Below are 19007 nucleotides of genomic sequence, written 5' to 3' on the forward strand. Positions count from 1 at the left end.
GCATTTTAAGTGGGAAGGTCAGGACTTCTCTGATTCCAGGAAAAGGCTTAGGGAATTTTTGCTTTTGCCCCAGCATAGGCCTTTAGCTATACCACCTGTTCTGGATGTAGTGGAAGATGTGTTTGCAGAGGCTTCTCTTAATCCTGATTCTTTGCCTCCTGCTCCTGTTAAACCGGACAGGTATTACAGGGTGCCTGAGGCTCATAAATATCTTTATAAGAGTCCTAGGGCGGACCCAGAAACTGTTAGTCAGGGACCTAAGGGTGTTAAGGCCTCTGTGGTAAAAAAATCCGGTTCCTCCGGATAAAGAGGCCAGAGCTTTGGATAGATGGGGAAAGAAAGTCTATACTACTTCCACCTTAGCTATGAGGGCTTTGAATTGCCAGTTTCACATGTTGAAGTATCAAAATTATCATCTTTCTCAATTGAAGTCTAAGGTAGATGCTCTGGCGGAAGGTATTGAGTGTAAAGAATTACAAGATTTGGTACATGTCTCTGAACAGGTGGGCAAGCATTCATTACAATGTGGTTTTGATGCTGTACAGGCCTCGTCTAGGATGGCTGCCACTTTGTCAGTTCTTTGCAGGCACGCCTGGCTGAGGGATCAGAATTTATCTGACCATGTTAAGACAAGGATTTTGGATGCTCCTTTACAGTCTGATGTGTTGTTTGGTGCACCTGTGGAGTCAGTCTTGAAGAAAATGGAAGACAAGGCTAAGTCTATGCAGGCAGTTAAAGATTTTTGCAAGTTCAGCCTCCGAAATTTAGTAGGAATTGGCCTGCTAAGGGGTGGACGCATCTTCTTATGATCAGTCTAGGGGTAGATCTAGACGTGGTAGAGGCAGAGCTCAGAGCTCCTTCAGGCCTAGAACAGGGAGTTAACCTGCACAATCTTCGGTGAGGGCAGGGGCCAGTCCTTTCGTAAACAGGCCCAATGACCTACCTTTTCAGCTGCCAGATCCTTCTTGCCTGGCAGCACCTTTGGGAGGAAGGTTGGCACTCTTCAAGGAAAATTGGAGTCTGGTTACCCAAGACAGATGGGTATTGGATATCATACACCAAGGTTACAGGTTTTATTTCCATACCTTGCCTCCTTTCAAAGGCATGCCGGACGTTCCTCCTCAGCAAAGACTAGAAGCTCACAAACAAATTTCTCTGTTGCTTCAAATAGGAGCCATACAACCGGTCCCTCTGCCAGAAGTGGGCCTAGGATTTTATTCTCGCCTGTTCCTAGTACCAAAGAAGGGGAACACGTGGAGACCAATTTTAGATTTATCTATCCTCAACACTTATTTGGACATTCCCAAGTACAAAATGTTGACATTACAACAGCTTTTACCTCTGCTGGGCAAAGACCACTGGATGGTGACTCTGGATCTCAAGGAAGCTTACCTTCATGTTCCTATCAGGCTAAGTTGCAGGAAGTATCTGCGTTTTGGCTGGGACTTCTCATTATCAGTTCTCTGCATTGCCCTTTGGCTTATCTACTGCCCAGAGTGTTCACGAAAGTTCTGGCTCCAGTGATAGCTTTCTTCAGGCTAAGAGGAATACAGATCTATCCTTATTTGGACGATTGCCTGATTCTGGCCCAAGGAAGGGACGAACTTCTTCATCATTTACAGTATGTGATAGCAGTGCTAAGATGCCTGGGGTATTCTGTGAACGAAATAAAGTCCAGTCTAGTACCCTCTCAGGACATGTGCTTTCTGGGTGTGAGACTGAATACAGCATCCCAGATGGCCTTTTTGACCCCGGACAAACAAAAGAATCTTTCTCTGTACTTCCGTCAATTGTCTCATCAGTCCAGGCTGACTGCAAGAACAGTCCTTCAAGCCTTGGGGTTCATGGCATCTTGTATTCTGGTGCTTCCCAATGCCAAACTGCATATGAGGAAGCTACAATGGTATCTCAAAAATGTATGGACACAGCACTGCCAAGATATGGACACTGTCATTCAGATAATACCTTGCATTCAAAAGGAATTTTTGTGGTGGGCTCAGGAATGTCACCTAAACAAGGGACTCTCTGTGACCCGGCCAGAGGCGAGTCAGATTCTTACGACAGATGCCTCAGACAAAGCTTGGGGAGCTCATCTAAATGGAAAATGGGTACAAGACACGTGGCCTGCCAGACTTCAACATCTACATATCAACTGGAAGGAGATGTTAGCAGTCCAATTTGCATTAATGACTTTCAAAGATTTACTCCTTCCAGGGCAGGTGTTGATTCTAACAGACAACACAACTGTCATGTGGTACATCAACAAGCAAGGGGGAACACATTCTTATCCTCTATGCAGACAAGCAATGATTTTGTGGGAGACTGCTCTCAGTTTACAGCTGAATCTTCAAGCAAGGTTTCTGCCGGGAGCACAGAACTCCTTAGATGTGTTAAGCAGACGAATTATGGATCCCCACGAGTGGAAATTGGATCCTCATGTATTTCAGAAATTGACAGTGTTATGGGGAACTCCAGACATAGATCTGTTCGCTTCTCCACTGAACCACCAGCTGCCAAAGTTTTGCACAAAAAGGTTTCATCCCACAGCTTGGAAAGTGGATGCTCTTTCATTCAATTGGAGCAAGCTTCATGTGTATGCCTTTCCACCTCTACCTCTCCTCCCAAAGGTACTCCTAAAGGTCAGACAGGACAAGCCAAAGATGATTCTAATAGCTCCGGATTGGCCTCGACAGCACTGGTACCCATTACTGAGAAGTCTGGTACGGGAACCTCCATGGCCTTTGCCTTCGATTCCACACCTACTGTCTCAGGAGGACAGTCATTTACTCAATGTCAAACTCCACTCTCTTCACCTAACAGCCTGGCATATTCTGTTTTAAACACTGGAGGGTGTCAGCTTCCACAGCAAGTTTTGAATGTTATTTTGGAGGCCAGAAGGCCTAGTACAAGGAAAGTGTACGCAGATAAATGGAAGAGATTTTTATTTTGGAGTACTGCAAAGGAATTTGATGTTTCTAAACCTAATTTAAGTGTGGCCCTTCAATATCTTGCTGAGTTACTGGACAAAGGTTTGTCCTTCTCTTCTATTAAGGTTCATGCTGCAGCCATTTCAGCACATTATGACTGTGACCCACCTTTGTTTTCTCATCCTTTGTTTAAGCAATTCCTTAGAGGGCCAAAGAATTTAAGACCCCACGAGAGCTCCTACTCCTGCTTGGGATCTCAATTTTGTGTTGGAGAAACTTACTCTACAACCTTTTGAGCCTGCAGCTACTGCCGAGTTGAAATATTTATCCTGGAAGACTGCTTTTTTGTTGGCCATTACCTCTGCGAGAAGGGTTTCTGAATTACAGGCCCTTATGGCAGTTGAGCCTTTCTTAATTTTCCATAAGGATAGGGTGTCTTTACGTACTAATCCTTCCTTTATGCCTAAAGTGGTTTCTAGTGTGGCTTTAAACCAAACTATTCATTTACCTACTTTTTATGCAAACCCCCAAAACAAAGGGGAAAAGATTTTGCACACTTTGGATATACACAGGCAGTTGCGATATTATTTGAGCAGAACTAAAGGGTTCAGGCAGTCTCAGCAGTTATTTGTTTCTTTTGCTTTGGGTTCTCAGGGCAAACCTGTGTCAAAACAAACTATTTCTAAGTGGATTGGGTTTTGTATTGCTTTCTGTTATTCCCATCATGGTAAGGAGATTCCAGCTGGGATTAGGCCTCATTCCACTAGGGCTACTGCCACTTCTACAGCTTTTTTAAGGGGGGTGGCAACTAAAGATATTTTGGAGGCAGCTACTTGGAGTTCAGTGCATACTTTCTCTAAGCATTACCACCTTCCACTTTACTCTAAATCTAGGGCTGGTTTTGCCACTGCAATTTTACAGGGCATTTTGGCAGCTCCTCCTGCTCTATAACTTTGCCCTCCTCCCTTACCTCTGCTTTGGGATTCTACCCAAGTGTAAGGACTGCAGCAATGTGAGATGAAGAACATAGTACAGTTTTGTACCTACCATAAATGTAGATGTTCGAAGATCTACATTGCTGCAGTCCAATTTACCCTCCCTCCTTCCCCTCTATAGTTAGAGGCAGTTGTGTGGTTTTGGGTTATGACTACTGTGGATATTGTATATATTGTACATATGTTTAGTGCAAGGGTGGTTGGTTGTTTTTTGCTGTCTTTTGGTTTTGACCTTTCTTTTTAGGGCCTTCTGACATCTGGGGCAAGAAAAGACTGAGGATATGACGTCGGTCATGCGCATTTGTACCCTTACGTCCTTATGTCAGTCTTAAGCGCCTTGACCGACGTCAGCCTAATACTTTGATATTCGGGCCGACCGAGGACAGCGGACTACCCAAGTGTAAGGACTGCAGCAATGTAGATCTTCGAACATCTACATTTATGGTAGGTACAAAACTGTACTTTTGTCATTCAGCAAACTCTGCCTTGAAGAGGGTAGAGTTACATCCTCAGGGCAGTTGTTACTATTGTAGTATGCTTTTAGTAAAGTGTCTGCTGATATTTGTCAGGTTTCTATCTGGGTAGCAGTTTGAATATATTCTTAAAATTTCAACTGTCCGGAAATTGTGGGGGGGTGGAATTGATTTGACTGTAATGCAGAGAATGTTGTTGATCATTCACTGTTTGGAGCTGTGGGCTTCAGTGCTTGGTACCCTCCTATTCATATGAATTCCTGAAGGAATATTTGCTAGTTTTGCCACTATTACAGTATATGTTGAGGTGCTAATAAGTGGTATCAGTGCAGAAATAAATTCCCCTTCTAGTCTTAAATCACTTAATAGGTCTTACGGCTGTTGTATAGTTACTCTTTGCTAGCTACAGAATCTGTTGAACTGTTTAGGCAAGATTTGCATTTCATGTGTTTAGCAATGTGGTGTGTTAGCATTTTTACAGAAATATTACTTCTGGAGGTTCTGTATAGTATTCATCGATGCTGTTACAAGTAGATGTAGGGTTACTCTATGTGCTTTTGCTTAGATGTCCTTCAAGATTGCAACTGCAGTCATAACATGTGGGTTGTCCTGCCTCAGGCAGCCCTCGGTCGGCCGGATTCCAAAGTCTGGGTCCGACGTCGGCTGATGTCGCATTTCTCTCCGTCAGAGCGGCTGGAGTACATAAGCATCAGCCGACGCCATTTTCTCCAGTCTTTCTTGCCGCGCGGTGCCCGAAGCAGAAGCAGTTCGCAAGTGCCGGTCGGTCAGCTCCTGTATTCTACGATACCGAAGTCATCAAAAAAGCTAAGTACCCCGTTGGGGACCTTTTCTTGCCTCAGCCGATGTCAGAAATTACTGAAAAAGTTAATAGTCTTTTTTGTGGTAAACCAATACCTCATAAGGATTTCCACTCTTACTGCCTCCTTTGCCTGGGCCCAGACCACGACGTCTCGGCCTGTGTAGCCTGTGCTTGCTTCAACAAGCGCACTCTCAGGCGCCGGGCGGAGTTCGCTGAAGATTTTTTCGGCGATAAATTTGCCTACACCATGCCGTCGGATCTTCCGACATCGCAAACTCCCAAAAAGTGAAAAGACCGGGACCGACATCCTCGGCCCGCATCTACCACAGACTCCACGCCAAAACCTAGCGCGAGTGCTCCGGTTCCCTGTGAGACGGTCTCTCCACCGCTCCGAACCGAAGACACCGCATTACCGATGACTCAGATTCCAGACATTACTCCGACGCCAGTTATAGACTTTCCTCCGGATACCGAAACCGAGGAAATGCCCGAAACCATTGCTGTAGACAAGGTCACTCCTGCACGTGGAGCTGCCAGGCCTCCTATGGCCATGTCTATTAAGGCCTACACTAGGGCTAAGGCAGCCAGCAAAACAAAGCATATTACTTCTAAATCCTTACCTCAGCCGACGACACAAATTGTTCCCCTCCTGAGGATATTTTTTTTGGGGAAGTTCTGCACACCATGAGGGAACATTTCAAGTGGCAGGGTCAGGAATATTCTGATTCTGGGAAATGCCTTAGGACTTTCCTTAAGAAGCCTCAGCACAGGCCTTTAGCTATTCCCCCTGTACTTGATGTTCTAGATGATTTGTATTCTGACTCTAGTGCTACCCCTGATTTGCTTCCTCCTGCTCCAGCCAAGCCAGACAGGTATTACAGGGTCCCAGAAACTCATTCTCATTTATTCAGGGCCCATACTGCTGATTTGGAAACTATTTCCCAGGGGCCTAAAGGAGTTTCAGCCTCCACCTCAAAAAATCCTTTGCCCTCCAACAGGGAAGCAAGGTCATTAGAGAGATGGGGCAAAAAGGTTTACACATCCACTACCTTATCTATGAGAGCTTTAAATTGTCTTTTTCATATGTTACAATATCAGGATTATCTCTTAGAAGATTTACAAAAAACATTAGCTTCTCCTGATCCTTTAGACAGGAAGACTTTGCAGGAAGCTGTACATAACACTCAGCAAGTAAGCAATCACTTCCTGCAGTGTGGATATGATGCACTGGAAGCTTCATGTAGGCAGCTATGACAGGGGCAGTGATTCGTAGACATGCTTGGTTAAAAGATCAACCTCTACCAGATCATATAAAAGCAAAACTTCTGGATGCACCTTTGGAAAAGAACAAGCTTTTTGGTGCAAATGCTAAGGAGGTGTTAAAGACCATCGAAGAAAAAGCAAAATCAGTTCAGACTGTGAAAGATTTCCTCCAGGTTCAACCCCCCAGATTCAGTAGGAATTGGCCTTCAAAAAACTGGTCCTTTCCTAATCCAGAAAAGTTTCAAAGGGGTAAGAACAGACGTGGCCGAGGAAGAGGCCAATACAGAGGCCCTTACAGGGGACGACAATGGCAGCCAGGAAACCAAAGAAGTGACGTAGGGGTTTCACCTGCCCAACAACCACAAACTCAATGACTTTCCTCTACTACCGCCTACCAGGGAACAACTAGAAGCTCCCTTGGGCGGAAATTATCTCTGTTTGCAGAAAACTGGCACAGACTGACAAAGGACAAATGGATTTTGGACATTATAGACCGAGGGTACAGGTTTCATTTTCATACCTTACCAAGAAAACAAGGCTTGCCAAACCTACCACAAAATCAAAGGGCAGAGGCTATCAAGCAAATCACTCTGCTGACTCGAATGAAAGCAATAGAAAGAGTTCCACAACAAGAACAAGAACAGGGGTTTTACTCAAGACTGTTCCTTGTTCCAAGAAAAGAATCTCAGTGGAGACCAATACTGGACTTGTCCACATTAAACACCTTTCTCATAGTACCAAAGTTCAAAATGCTGACTCTACAGCAACTCCTTCCCATGCTGGGCAAGGGGTCTTGGCTGATTACTCTGGACCTCAAGGAGGCATACCTGCATGTCCCTGTCAGACACAGCTGCAGAAGATACCTCAGATTTCTTGCAGGGCCAGAGCATTATCAATTCTCAGCATTGCCATTTGGCTTATCTACTGCGCCCAGAGTATTTACAAAATGCCTGACTTCAGTAATTGCTCATTGCAGACTCCAGGGTATACAAATTTACCCGTACCTGGACGACTGCCTCATACAAGCGGATGACAAATTGATGTTGACAACAAACCTGGATTATGTCATAAGATTACTTCAAGCTCTGGGATACACAGTCAACTTCCAAAAGTCAAGACTGCAGCCATCCCAGCAAATAATCTTCTTAGGAGCCAAACTAGACACAGCCTCTCAGATGGCTTACCTGACAGAAGACAAGCAAGAGAAGTTAACTCATTATTTCAAAGGTTTAGCAAAACTCACCCAGATGACTGCAAGGAGATTCCTACAGGCCCTGGGTTACATGGCATCCTGCATTCTACTGGTTCCATTAGCAAAACTACACATGAGAAAGCTTCAATGGTACCTAAAAAGCATTTGGTCTCAACACAGCAACAACTTGGAGACAATCATATCACTCATTCCATGCCTACAAAAGGAATTCCTATGGTGGGCCTCGGTGAGCCAGGCAAACACAGGTATGTCATTCAAGAAACCACAGATAACACATACCATGACTACAGATGCCTCAGCCCTTGGCTGGGGGGCGCACATGGAAGGCAGGTGCATACAAGGACAGTGGTCTCCAAAGGAAACACATCTGCATATAAACCAAAAGGAAATGCTGGCAGTAATGCATGCCATTGAGGCTTTTCAACACCAACTCCAGCAAGGCCATTTAATGATTCGGACAGACAACACCACTGTGATGTGGTACATAAACAAGCAGGGGGGCACCCACTCTTACCCCCTTTGCAGACTGACAATGCAGCTTTGGGAGAAATCACTGAGCCTAAACATCGTTACAATCCCAGTTTGTTCCAGGAAAAGACAATGTGTTGGCAGACAGCCTAAGCAGGAATTTCACAGATCTACACGAGTGGAGGTTACATCCGAAGGCCTTCAGACAACTCACTTCAACATGGGGCAAGCCAGAAGTGGACCTATTTGCCTCTCACCTCAACCATCTTCTACCAAAATTTTGCACAAGGACATACCATCCAAAAGCTTGGAAAATAGATGCCCTCTCATTCAACTGGAACTCCCTAGCAATCTATGCATTCCCACCTCTGCCACTGATGACCTCAGTATTACTAAAGATCAAAGCAGAGAAGCCCAAGGGAATCATAATAGCTCCGGATTGGCCAAGACAACACTGGTGCCCACTACTACGGAGCATATGTCACACCAGGAGGTGGGCCCTCCCTCAGTGGCCTCTACTTTTGACTCAACACAATTTCGAAACACTGCATCCAAACCTCCAGACACTGCAGCTAACAGCCTGGGAGATCCCATAAATAACTTCAGCTTATCTCTCTCTAAGGAAGTTCAGCGGATACTAACAGAGGCTCGAAGACCATCCACCAGAAAGGTTTACTTAGCAAAGTGGAAAAGATTCAGTAATTGGAATACCAGCAAGGGACATGATGCATCATTGCTGAACATCCCACTTATCTTGGAATATTTGCCAGATATGTTGAAGAACGGCCTCTCATATTTTTCCATAAAGATACATGCATCTGCTATTTCAGCTAGATACAACTCTGATCCTCCTGTTTTCTCTCACCCCTTACTAAGACAATTCCTCAGGGGAATCTAGAACATTAAGCCACCAAGAAAGGCCCCAGTGCCAGCCTGGGACCTCAATTTTGTCTTAGAAAAACTGACTCTACCTCCTTTTGAGCCAGCAGCTTCAGTTGACTTGCAATTTCTGTCATGGAAGACGGCTTTCCTGTTGGCAATTACCTCAGCAAGAAGGGTTTCGGAGCTACAGGCCCTAATGGCAATACCACCCTTTATTATTTTTCACAGAGACAGGGTTTCATTAAGGACCAACCCTACTTTTATGCCAAAGGTGGTATCTAGGGTTTCTTTAAATCAAGCCATTCGTCTGCCTGCTTTTTCCCGAATCCTGAGAATAAGGGGGAAAGACTTTTGCATACCTTGGACATTCACAGACAACTTCGATACTATCTGGACAGAACCAAGGCCAGTAGGAAGTCTGAACAACTTTTTGTAGCTTACTCCTCTGCAATTCAAGGAAAAGCAATTTCAAAACAGACTATTTCTAAATGGATTGGGCATTGCATCAGATTCTGTTATTCCTTTCATGGAAAGACTGTTCCAGCCAATGTCAGACCACATTCCACCAGAGCTACAGCCACCTCTACAGCATTTTTAAGAGGGGTGCCTACCAAGGACATTCTAGAAGCTGCTACATGGAGCTCCGTGCATACATTCTCCAAACACTACAATCTCCCTCTATATTCCAGATCCAGAGCAGGCTTTGCTTTGGCAGTCCTGCAGGGTTTGATTGCCACACCATCTCTTTCCTAGTGCATACCTCCTCCCCCAGCTAAGCTATGGTATTCTACCCACATGTTATGACTGCAGTTGCATTCTTGAAGGGCATAGTACAGTTTTGTACATACCATAAATGTAGATGTCCGATAGACATGCAACTGCAGTCGGATTTTCCCTCCCTCCATACCCCTCTATGCCTAGGGTCCACTCCTATCCCTGTTCCTCTTAGCTGGGGATATCAGTTATGGTGTATTTGTTTTATTGCTCATTTATTTGTTTGGAATCCTGTTTTTGTCTTCCAATTTGATTACAGCCTTCCTCGGAGGGCACCTGGCATCTGGGGCAAGAAACACTGAAGAAAATGGCGTCGGCTGATGCTTATGTACTCCAGCCGCTCTGACGTCGGAGAGAAATGCGACATCAGCCGACGTCGGACCCAGACTTTGGAATCCGGCCGACCGAGGGCTGCCTGAGGCAGGACAACCCACATGTTATGACTGCAGTTGCATGTCTATCGGACATCTACATTTATGGTAGGTACAAAACTGTACTTTTCTGCACAAGCTTTTATCATCAGTACTGTTTGACTTTTGAGGTATCAAAAGAACACTGTCACATGGAGTAAGCATCCAACACTAATTTTTACCCATCCTGGGCTGAGTGGTGAGAAGGCAATCTAGTCCACCATGCTAATGAAACCTGGTAAGGCCTTTATGCCACTACTACTATGGGGCCAGGTAACATCCTGGGGTGGCTACTGTATAGCCTGAGAAGGGACTTAATTGGCCCCTTATTGATGCTATTCATTTAGGTCTGAAAGCAGGCTTTATGGTAAGTAGAGGACAAGAACAGTCATCCTCTTGCACAAGGGTGAGGGAGGCATCAACAGACTTGAGTAAGTATAGACCTATAAGTCTGACCAGCCTCAACTGCAAAGCCATTAAAAGGATTATTATGGAATTAGCAATGATATAATGAACTTTCAAACCCTCGTATCCAAGCCACTTTCGATTTGACAAGGGCAGATTTACCCGATCACCTTAGACAGACAAGGGCAAATCAGTACATGCTGTATATCTAGACCTTGCAAAGGCATTCTACACCATTTAACACATTGATACTTTATATAAACTTGCCCAGTTGAATGTAAATCTCTGTGTAACCCATTGGATAGTAAACTGTGACTCACAAATGTCTGTATGTAACTTCAGCTTTTCTCCCTGAGCCTCTGCTGAAAGGTGGGTTCCTTTTGACCCAGTCAGACCTTCCCAGTAAACAAATGTGAAATAAATAAATAGAACCCAGGATATCAGAATGGATGGCTCTACCTCCTCCAAAAGAACTGTCACTGTACCCAGGGGTTCAGTTCTTGGGCCACTACTCGTTGGCATTGACTTCTCCGAGGCCAAAGCAAATGCTAAAGGTTTATGGCTGACCATGTTTGCAGGGGACTTTAAACTCTGTTCAGTGATAATCTCCCAAAGATCCTCCAGGAGATGCCTCCCCAAACTAATAGCCATTGCCAAAGTCAATGACTAAAACTAAATGCCAAAAAATGTGCAACAGTATCATTCATAAACCATAACTTCCCTTGTAAATGTCTCAGACAACATACCCGTGAAAGATGATCCTGTAGTGATGGATCTGTGAACCTATATCAACAACAAACTTTCCTTTGACCACCATCTAATCAGTATTGTAAGGAAGGAAGTCTCTCATTTCTAAGGTTATAGCATCCAGGTCCAGGGATGTACTCATTCCACTGTACAGTTGGCTGATCCTTGAATATAATGCTCTTTTTTGTAAGTATCTTCAAACATTTGTCACAACTTCAATGCCCACAGTGCCTTAACTGGAAAAGAAAAAGCGGGGTGGAGGGGACTTAAACCAGAAAAACTATGCAGGCCATTTCAGTGCCTTCTCTCCCGTGTGTCTTACAGGCTTCTAAGAGGCAACATCTGCTTCATGTATAGAGATTTAACACACACACTCCTGCTAGACCTGTTAAATATTCACAAGTGCAGTGGTATAGTTAACATCCAGTCAAGCATCTCCATCTATTTTGCAACATAAATAGGACATCATGGAGGGATAGGAACATATCATAGAGGATACCATTTCTACAGAACCATCTTCCACTCCATGTAAAGTTAAGTATTTATCTTGCTCTATTCAATTTTTAATTTTTAGTGAATGTATAGGAAACCACTAATTTGCTCCCTACTTTAGCACCTATGTTTCCTCATGAATGTGGACAAGTAAATGTCCCAATATATCTTTTCAGCAAGCTTCTAGTTTTATCCTTGCATAAAAAAGGATAAAAACTACCATGAGAATGTAAGGCTAGGCTTCTTAAAATCCTCCCAGATCTATAAAGTAATTAAGTATCTATGAGCCTGGGATCTGCAGGGTGGATTGTTCACAGTGGACTTCAGCACATACCCAATGACCGTTTGTAACCCATATTTCTGAATATAGTGATGAAAACATGGGCAGAAGTAAAGGGGGAAAAAATGGAGGCAAAAACTGTAAACAAAGTTAAAGCAATTGATTCAAAAGCTCCTAAGCACCTTATAGCTGTCTATAACCTTCTATAACTAATTCCCATACGATCTCTCACACTGTAAATATTGTAAATAGCTTTTGACTTTAACTGTGTGAATTTGATAAAATGTATCTGCATGATATTTTTCCACTATGAGCAATATTGCTCACGCTTTGTATTTGTACTTGTACTTTTATTTTTATTGGACTGCTTTCTTTTTGTGATCTGTTTCATGGAGCTTTTCTCCCCGGGCCTCCACTGAGAATGGGTTCTCTGGGTCCAGTGGACTTCCCCAGTAATCAAACTGGAAATAAATAAAATAAATAATAAAAGGCAATCTGCCTAATATATTCAGAAATTAATAAGGTAAACAGATTGCCTACCTCATTTGATACTGTAGAACACTTGGCTCACAGCTTCTTCTTTTGCAGGTTTCCCCTTTGCTTGTTTATAATGTGATAACTGCAATGCTCCTCATGATCTGACATTTTTGGTTATGCTCATATTCACCCTTTCATTCACAGTGGTTAATACTGTCCAAAATATTTCCCAGTTAGGTGCATGTGCTTCAGTGTTTTCATTTATGCCTCCTTTATTGGTGTCCCCATCTTCAGTTAACAAGTTTAGTGTGCCTTTAGGTCCATAGGTTAGTACTAGGCTATTGGCCCTAGGGCCTATACAAGCCTAGCCATAACAATTCCCTGGCTATTTCTTCCCACACTAGTTGCTTCCCTGGACCCCTGTCTAGCAGGGCGACTGACGTGATCCCCGGGGTGAATTTCCTTTCTCCCATCCAATCGTCAAGGTTCCTTTTGAAGAGGTACAAAGAGGCGTTCTGCTTGACATGTATGGGGAGGGGAGTCTCTGGGTCAGGAACTTATCCCTCCAGCATGTTTTGTTTATTGTGATAAGATTTAGATCCCTGGAGCCTGTGGCTCTGAAGGATTGGGATTTCTTTAAGTGTAGCATGTCCAATAGCTCGGGGTTTGACATGGCCTTGTATGTTAAGCAGAGATCGCCTCTGAGTAGACGATATGCGACAGAGTATAGCTGGAGTTTTTTAAGGTGGTCAGCATAGGGCATCTGCTTTAGGCCTGTGATTCTTTTAGTGAGGTATTTCTGCGATCTTTCCAGTTGTTGCAGATGTCTTGAGAGGTACATACCAAACGGGGCGTTTTATTATATAATAGGTCTAATGAGGGATGAGTACAGTGGGACAATGACCTCCTTTTTTCGGGATGAAAAGCCCTTAGTGATGAGGTGTGCCACATAGAAGGATTTCCTGATTGTTGTGGCAATGTGGTTATCGAAGGTGAGACCACTGTCCACCTGTGTCCCCAAGTCTCATCACACTTTCGGTGTGTAGTGTACTGCCACCTATATGGTAATTCACGGGTACATGTTTTTCCCCAAAGGGGATAACTATACATTTCTTGGCATTCAGCTTGAGCCCATGGCTCTGGCACCAAGCATCTGTTTCTGTAAGGCCTTTTTGTAGAGTATCCACATCATTTGGGGATTCAGTAATGGCTCCCAGTTTGCAGTCCTCTGTGAACTTTGTTAACCAGAGTCTCTTAGTGTTGGCCTGTACTTCAGAGAAGTAGATGCCAAACAAGAGCGGTCCCAGGACTGAACCCTGAGGTACTCCACTTGTCACTTGTCTGGAGCTAGATTTGGAGTCAGCTACTTTTACAGTATGGGTTCTGTCAGTAAGCCAGTTAGCAACCCATTTGGTGACGTAGGGATTAATGCCCAGCTTAGTAAGTTTATCTAGGATTCCAGACTGGGGGATGGTGTCAAAGGCCTTGGCAAGGTCTAGATAGGTTGTGTGGACCACCTTACCCTTGTCCATGGCTCTGGAGACTGATTCGAAGAAGTCAATCAGGTTCAGGAGATAAGATCGGCCCTTCACGAACCCAAACTGGGTGGGGTCCAGTGTTTGAAGGTTGCCAATGTCTTTGTTTCTAAGTTCCATGATAATACGCTCCATGGCCTAGCAGACAAGGCTCGTCAGACTGATGGGAAGGTAGTTTCCGGGATCCAAGGTGGATCCCCCCTTGTGGAGTAGGATAACTGTAGCTATGCGTCACTCAGTGGACGTGAAACCTGAGGTGAGGCTATGATTAAACATGACACTTAGGTGAGGTGCCAGTTCATATTGTAGTTCATGTAGCACACAGCCCAGGATGTCATCTGGTCCCATGGATGCTGTATTCTTAGCTTTGGAGAGTGTGTTTTTTACCTGTGTGGCCGTTATTACTGGAATTTGGCAATCTTCCGGTATTGAGATGTGCTGTTTTGGGGGTAAGAGGGGGGTGAAGTTGGCACTGAATCGATCTGCCAGGATATTGGCAATATCCTTGGGATCAATATATTTAATGCCATTCTGTTGTAGCTCAGAGCAGATCTGAGCATTGCCTTGCCATTTAGATTATTGACATAGTTATAGAATGCCTTGTGGTTGTCTTTGGAATCTTTGGCAATTTTATTTTCGTAACTAGCTTTGGAGGATTTTATGAGGGATCTCAGTTTCTTACTGAGGCTGGTAAGGGAGTTTTTTGCATCCTGGGATTTTCCTCTCTTCTGCAACAGTTTCTTCCTTTTATTGTAAAGTTTGTTTATGGCAGGGGACCACCAGATTGGCTTCCTATTTTTGGATGAGAGCATCTTGGTTCTATTTGGGATGGCACGATTCATGTATGAGTGGATGTGCTCGTACAGTGCCTTAGTGTAGGATTCAGCAGTCGAACTTTCAGTTCCAGTCTGCATGGGTGTCATGAAGTTTGTCACTTCTGACTTGAGTAGGATTGTTAGAACAGTCCCACTTTCTGAGATTGTAGCTGTCCAGGCACACCATCATATTTATTCTTCCAGCAAACAATGTTTACCTTTTTGCTTTAAGTTTCTGTTTCACAGGGCATTCACTTTTATAATATGAACTATTGCTTTCTCTGCTTTCTGTGCATAATTCTTTTAAAGATATGCATACAGGTTCTTCCAGATTTCATTCCTGATATGCATTTTGTCTGGATTTCTCTGATGGTAACTACTTGCCTCCTGTTGAATTATGTTTGCAGTCCTGATGTTCTTGCATAAATATGCCTCTAAAGAACTTCTTTAAAGCTCTTGTTTATGATGTATGTTTTGTTTTGCCCCTTTTTAAGAAACTTTTTTCATCATTTCAGTGAGCGTCTTGAGGCAGAAAAAGACATTCTGGAAGAAAAATACGAACGTAAATTAGAAAATCTGAAGGAGTATTTGACTAAGTACTACCAGCAGGAGATTCAGGTTTGTTTTATTTAGTTAAATGAGAGTTAAAGTAGTTTAGCTTTACATAATTTTTTTTATAGGTTTGCATTATACACATTTGCCTGTATTGTATTGCAGATGAGTCTGTTTTCCCCATCCTGTAGGTGGAAGAGAGAAGTTATCTACTGTTGGGTATTGTGCTATTGCTGCTATGCAATAGCAGCTACTGCATCACAAGAACAGCTATTTTTTTCTTTGCTGCTTATAGTATGTGCGCGCGCGCGCGCACACACACACTTGCGTTTGTGAAATAATATATGTATACGTATGTATTTTTTTTTACTAAATATTTGTCTTTCAGCATTTATAGATGCTGCATCCAAAATTAAATCTCATGCAAGAATCTTTGTATGTTCTAAGCATAGCAGGGGACTGGTGAGGGGTGGTAGCACGTCTCAATAGATTGTACGTTCCTGAATGTACCTGTGGATGATTCAGTATGCTTCACAGGGATTAATTTTGCAGTATAATTAATCCTAAATGGAAATTTGCCACAGGCAGACATGTACTTATCTGCCAGTCTTCCAAAGCTTCTGACATCCTCTGAGTGAGCCATTCTACTCTCTGCATTACGAATGTCAGCAAGGTTTTAGTTTGAAAAAGGCTGGGCATCCCATGGTGTACTTTTTTGCATTCAGTAGCTTGTCCCTTGGTCTGAACTAGGTGACTTCCAATGCGAGAAATACTTTTTGTGCTTTGGTTGTTTACTTGATTACTGTATTGCATTTAGTTTTCCCTTTAGTTATTTTGTTTTAATACTGAGTTACAGATTTGTTTTTCACTGAGGTGGTACAGCCATGTCGATAGTACATTTTGTGTGATCAGAGATGTTAAGGCAGTGATCCATAATTGTGTGTGTGTCTAAGTGATAACAGTGAAAATATATAATCTGATGTCAATTATCTTTTCTTGACTGATGGGTTACTATTTACTGTCCATGGATTCTTAACCCAGTTCTGGGCCTCCTGTCTCACCCTGAGGGACTGGTGCATCCCAGTCTTCAAAGTCTCAAGCTAACTGTTTGTTCCTCCAATTTCTGTTGTCACCAGGCATAATTTATAGTCCATTCCCAGTACGAAATATTGTACTGACATTCCATAAACCATCCACCAGGAATCTCTTCCTCAGTAATGGAGAGATTTTGAATCTGGGTTTGTGAAATTGGCCTCAACCCCTTTTCAGCCCCAGTGAAAAATGTTTTAGAATTTTTGGCCATTTCTTTTGGTAGAGGAGCTTTTTCTTCTACAGTTAAGGTCATTCTAGCAGCCATGTCTAACTTTCATAACGACAAAGATCTGCCGTTAATCTCTCCGACTTTGTAAGGTCTTCCTCAAGGGAACTATCCGTTTTAAGCCCCCATTTAAGGATCCTCTATCACCATGGGATCCGACTGTTCTGCAGTCACTAGTAGCTTCCCCCTTTGAACCATCAACTACTTGTGACTTAGTTCCTCTCTTGGAAAACACTTTTACTTATAGCTATCACCTCCATGAGACGTATTTCCACATTGCAACCCTTGCTTTAAAACCCCCCTTGCTTAATTTTCCATAAGGATAGAGTTACTCTCAGGACAAATTTAGCCTTTCTTCCGAAGGTGGTCCAAGTCCAACATTAATCGGAATATAGACTCACTTGTCTTCTTTCCAAATTTTTCTAATAAAGGCGAATATTGCTTACACCTGTTGGATGTTCACAAACTATTAAGTTTCTGTCTCTACAGAACTAAAGAAATTAGGAGGTCAGAACAATTATTTGTCTCCTTCGCTGGGGCAACCTTAGGGAAATCCGTCTCTAAGGTTACCTTGTCAAAATGGTTAAGAGATTGTATTTCCTTCATTTATAACAAAAAGAACCTAAAACTTCCAATGCTGCTGAAGTTACATTTAACTAGATCTGTGGCTACTTCAGCTGTCTTCCATTCTCTAGCTTCTATGAGTGAAATATGCGCAGCAGCAACTTTGGCTACTATGCATACTGTTATTACTCATTACAAATTGGATCTGGTCTCCAGGAGAAGCGCAGTCTTTGATTCTAAGGTTCTCAGGAATATCCTTCCATAGGGCCACCCTGGATCTAAAGTAGCTGGGGACTCTGTCCCATCAGTTAAGAATAGATGAAGATTGACAACATCAGATAAAGCAGTTATGTCATCTATTCTTGGCGTTCTACCCTCCTTTCCCCCTCCTATGGATTCCTGGTGGTGTGATCTGTCATCCTGGGTCTTTTGTTTGACATGGTTTCCTCATTTAGAATTTGTTTACTTACATTGTTCTATAATTTTGCAAGCTCGATCTGAGGTAACTGGTTGCTGGATCTTGATCTGCAGGATGTTGTGTGTTTGGGCAGACAGTAGGGGGGGGACTTCTGCAAGCCAACATGGCATCCTCATTTGGAATTGGTTTACTTTCATTGTACAGTTTTACAAGCTCGATCTGATGTAATTATTTGCTGGATCTTGATCTGCTGGATGTTGTGTGTTTGGGAAGACAGTGGGGGTCGGGAACTTCTGCAAACCCAAAAAAATACCTATGCATCCTCCTGTATTATGCTGTCTTAAACTTTACTTCATAGAGCCAGAAACTTCCTGGTCTTTATTACCCAAAGTTTCTGGCCTTGAGCCAAGAAGCATCTATTCTTCATTTCTTTCAGTTAGGAGAGCCCTCTTCCAGTGACTGTATAAAGCACATTTCCAACATCTTTGAAAAATGGAAAACCTAGGAAGTAAGTGACCAAAGATTCCATGAGAAGGTGGCATGAAGCCATAGTGACCCTGCCAAATGTGTGAAGGCCTGAAGGTGATGGCCTTGGCAAGGGATAGCGATATCCAACCACAGCTCCTACAGCTAGTTCTCCCACTTCCAGTGGTGTAATGGCGTTGGTTTATTCACACGGCTTTGTAGATAATTTGTCTGTCACATTCAGATGAAAGGGACCAGCCTTCCTTGCTGAATTGAACATTTTATTAGCAGCAGCCCTAGCCATGACTTTCCTATATTGGTAGTGAACAAAAAAAAAAAAAAAGCCATATTGCACCTTGGACAGTGCTTCAGGACAGATGTCCCTCCTTGACCCAACATAACTTATTGCAGATATTTTGTGGATAACAGTGTTGCTTAGCAGAAAGGGCAGTGGCCAGATGCTTTTTTTGGTGGAGTTGTCTGTATTAGGTACCATTTCCATGCCTTCTTCAAAAGGGAAAGGGAGCATACACCAGCAATTTGTATAACATGAATATCTGTGAAGAGGAGGAATAATGTCCTGTGCATTTTGTCAAGCTGTACTTAGCCAGTGGTTATGACGTGCAAGAGGAATTTCAGTCTTTCGGATTCCTTTTAGCCATACCCCACCTAGGGAGGTCTCAGTTGTGGAAACCTGGAATTTAATTATAGCAT

General features: G+C 43.3%; 1 protein-coding gene across 1 annotated transcript in view; it reads left to right on the forward strand.

The window, feature by feature from the left end:
- Positions 1-19007, forward strand: part of LOC122800032 (kinesin-like protein KIF20A) — a gene marked incomplete at its 5' end in the record, with an annotated part of 810695 nt that overhangs the window by 170503 nt on the left and 621185 nt on the right. The window contains 1 exon segment of the mRNA XM_044069508.1: positions 15492-15594. Within this exon segment, the coding sequence (XP_043925443.1) occupies positions 15492-15594 (103 nt within the window).

The sequence above is a fragment of the Protopterus annectens genome, chromosome 4.part0 (genome assembly GCF_019279795.1).
Source record: "Protopterus annectens isolate FY-2018-M chromosome 4.part0, PAN1.0, whole genome shotgun sequence".
Classification (NCBI taxonomy): Eukaryota; Metazoa; Chordata; order Ceratodontiformes; family Protopteridae; genus Protopterus; species Protopterus annectens.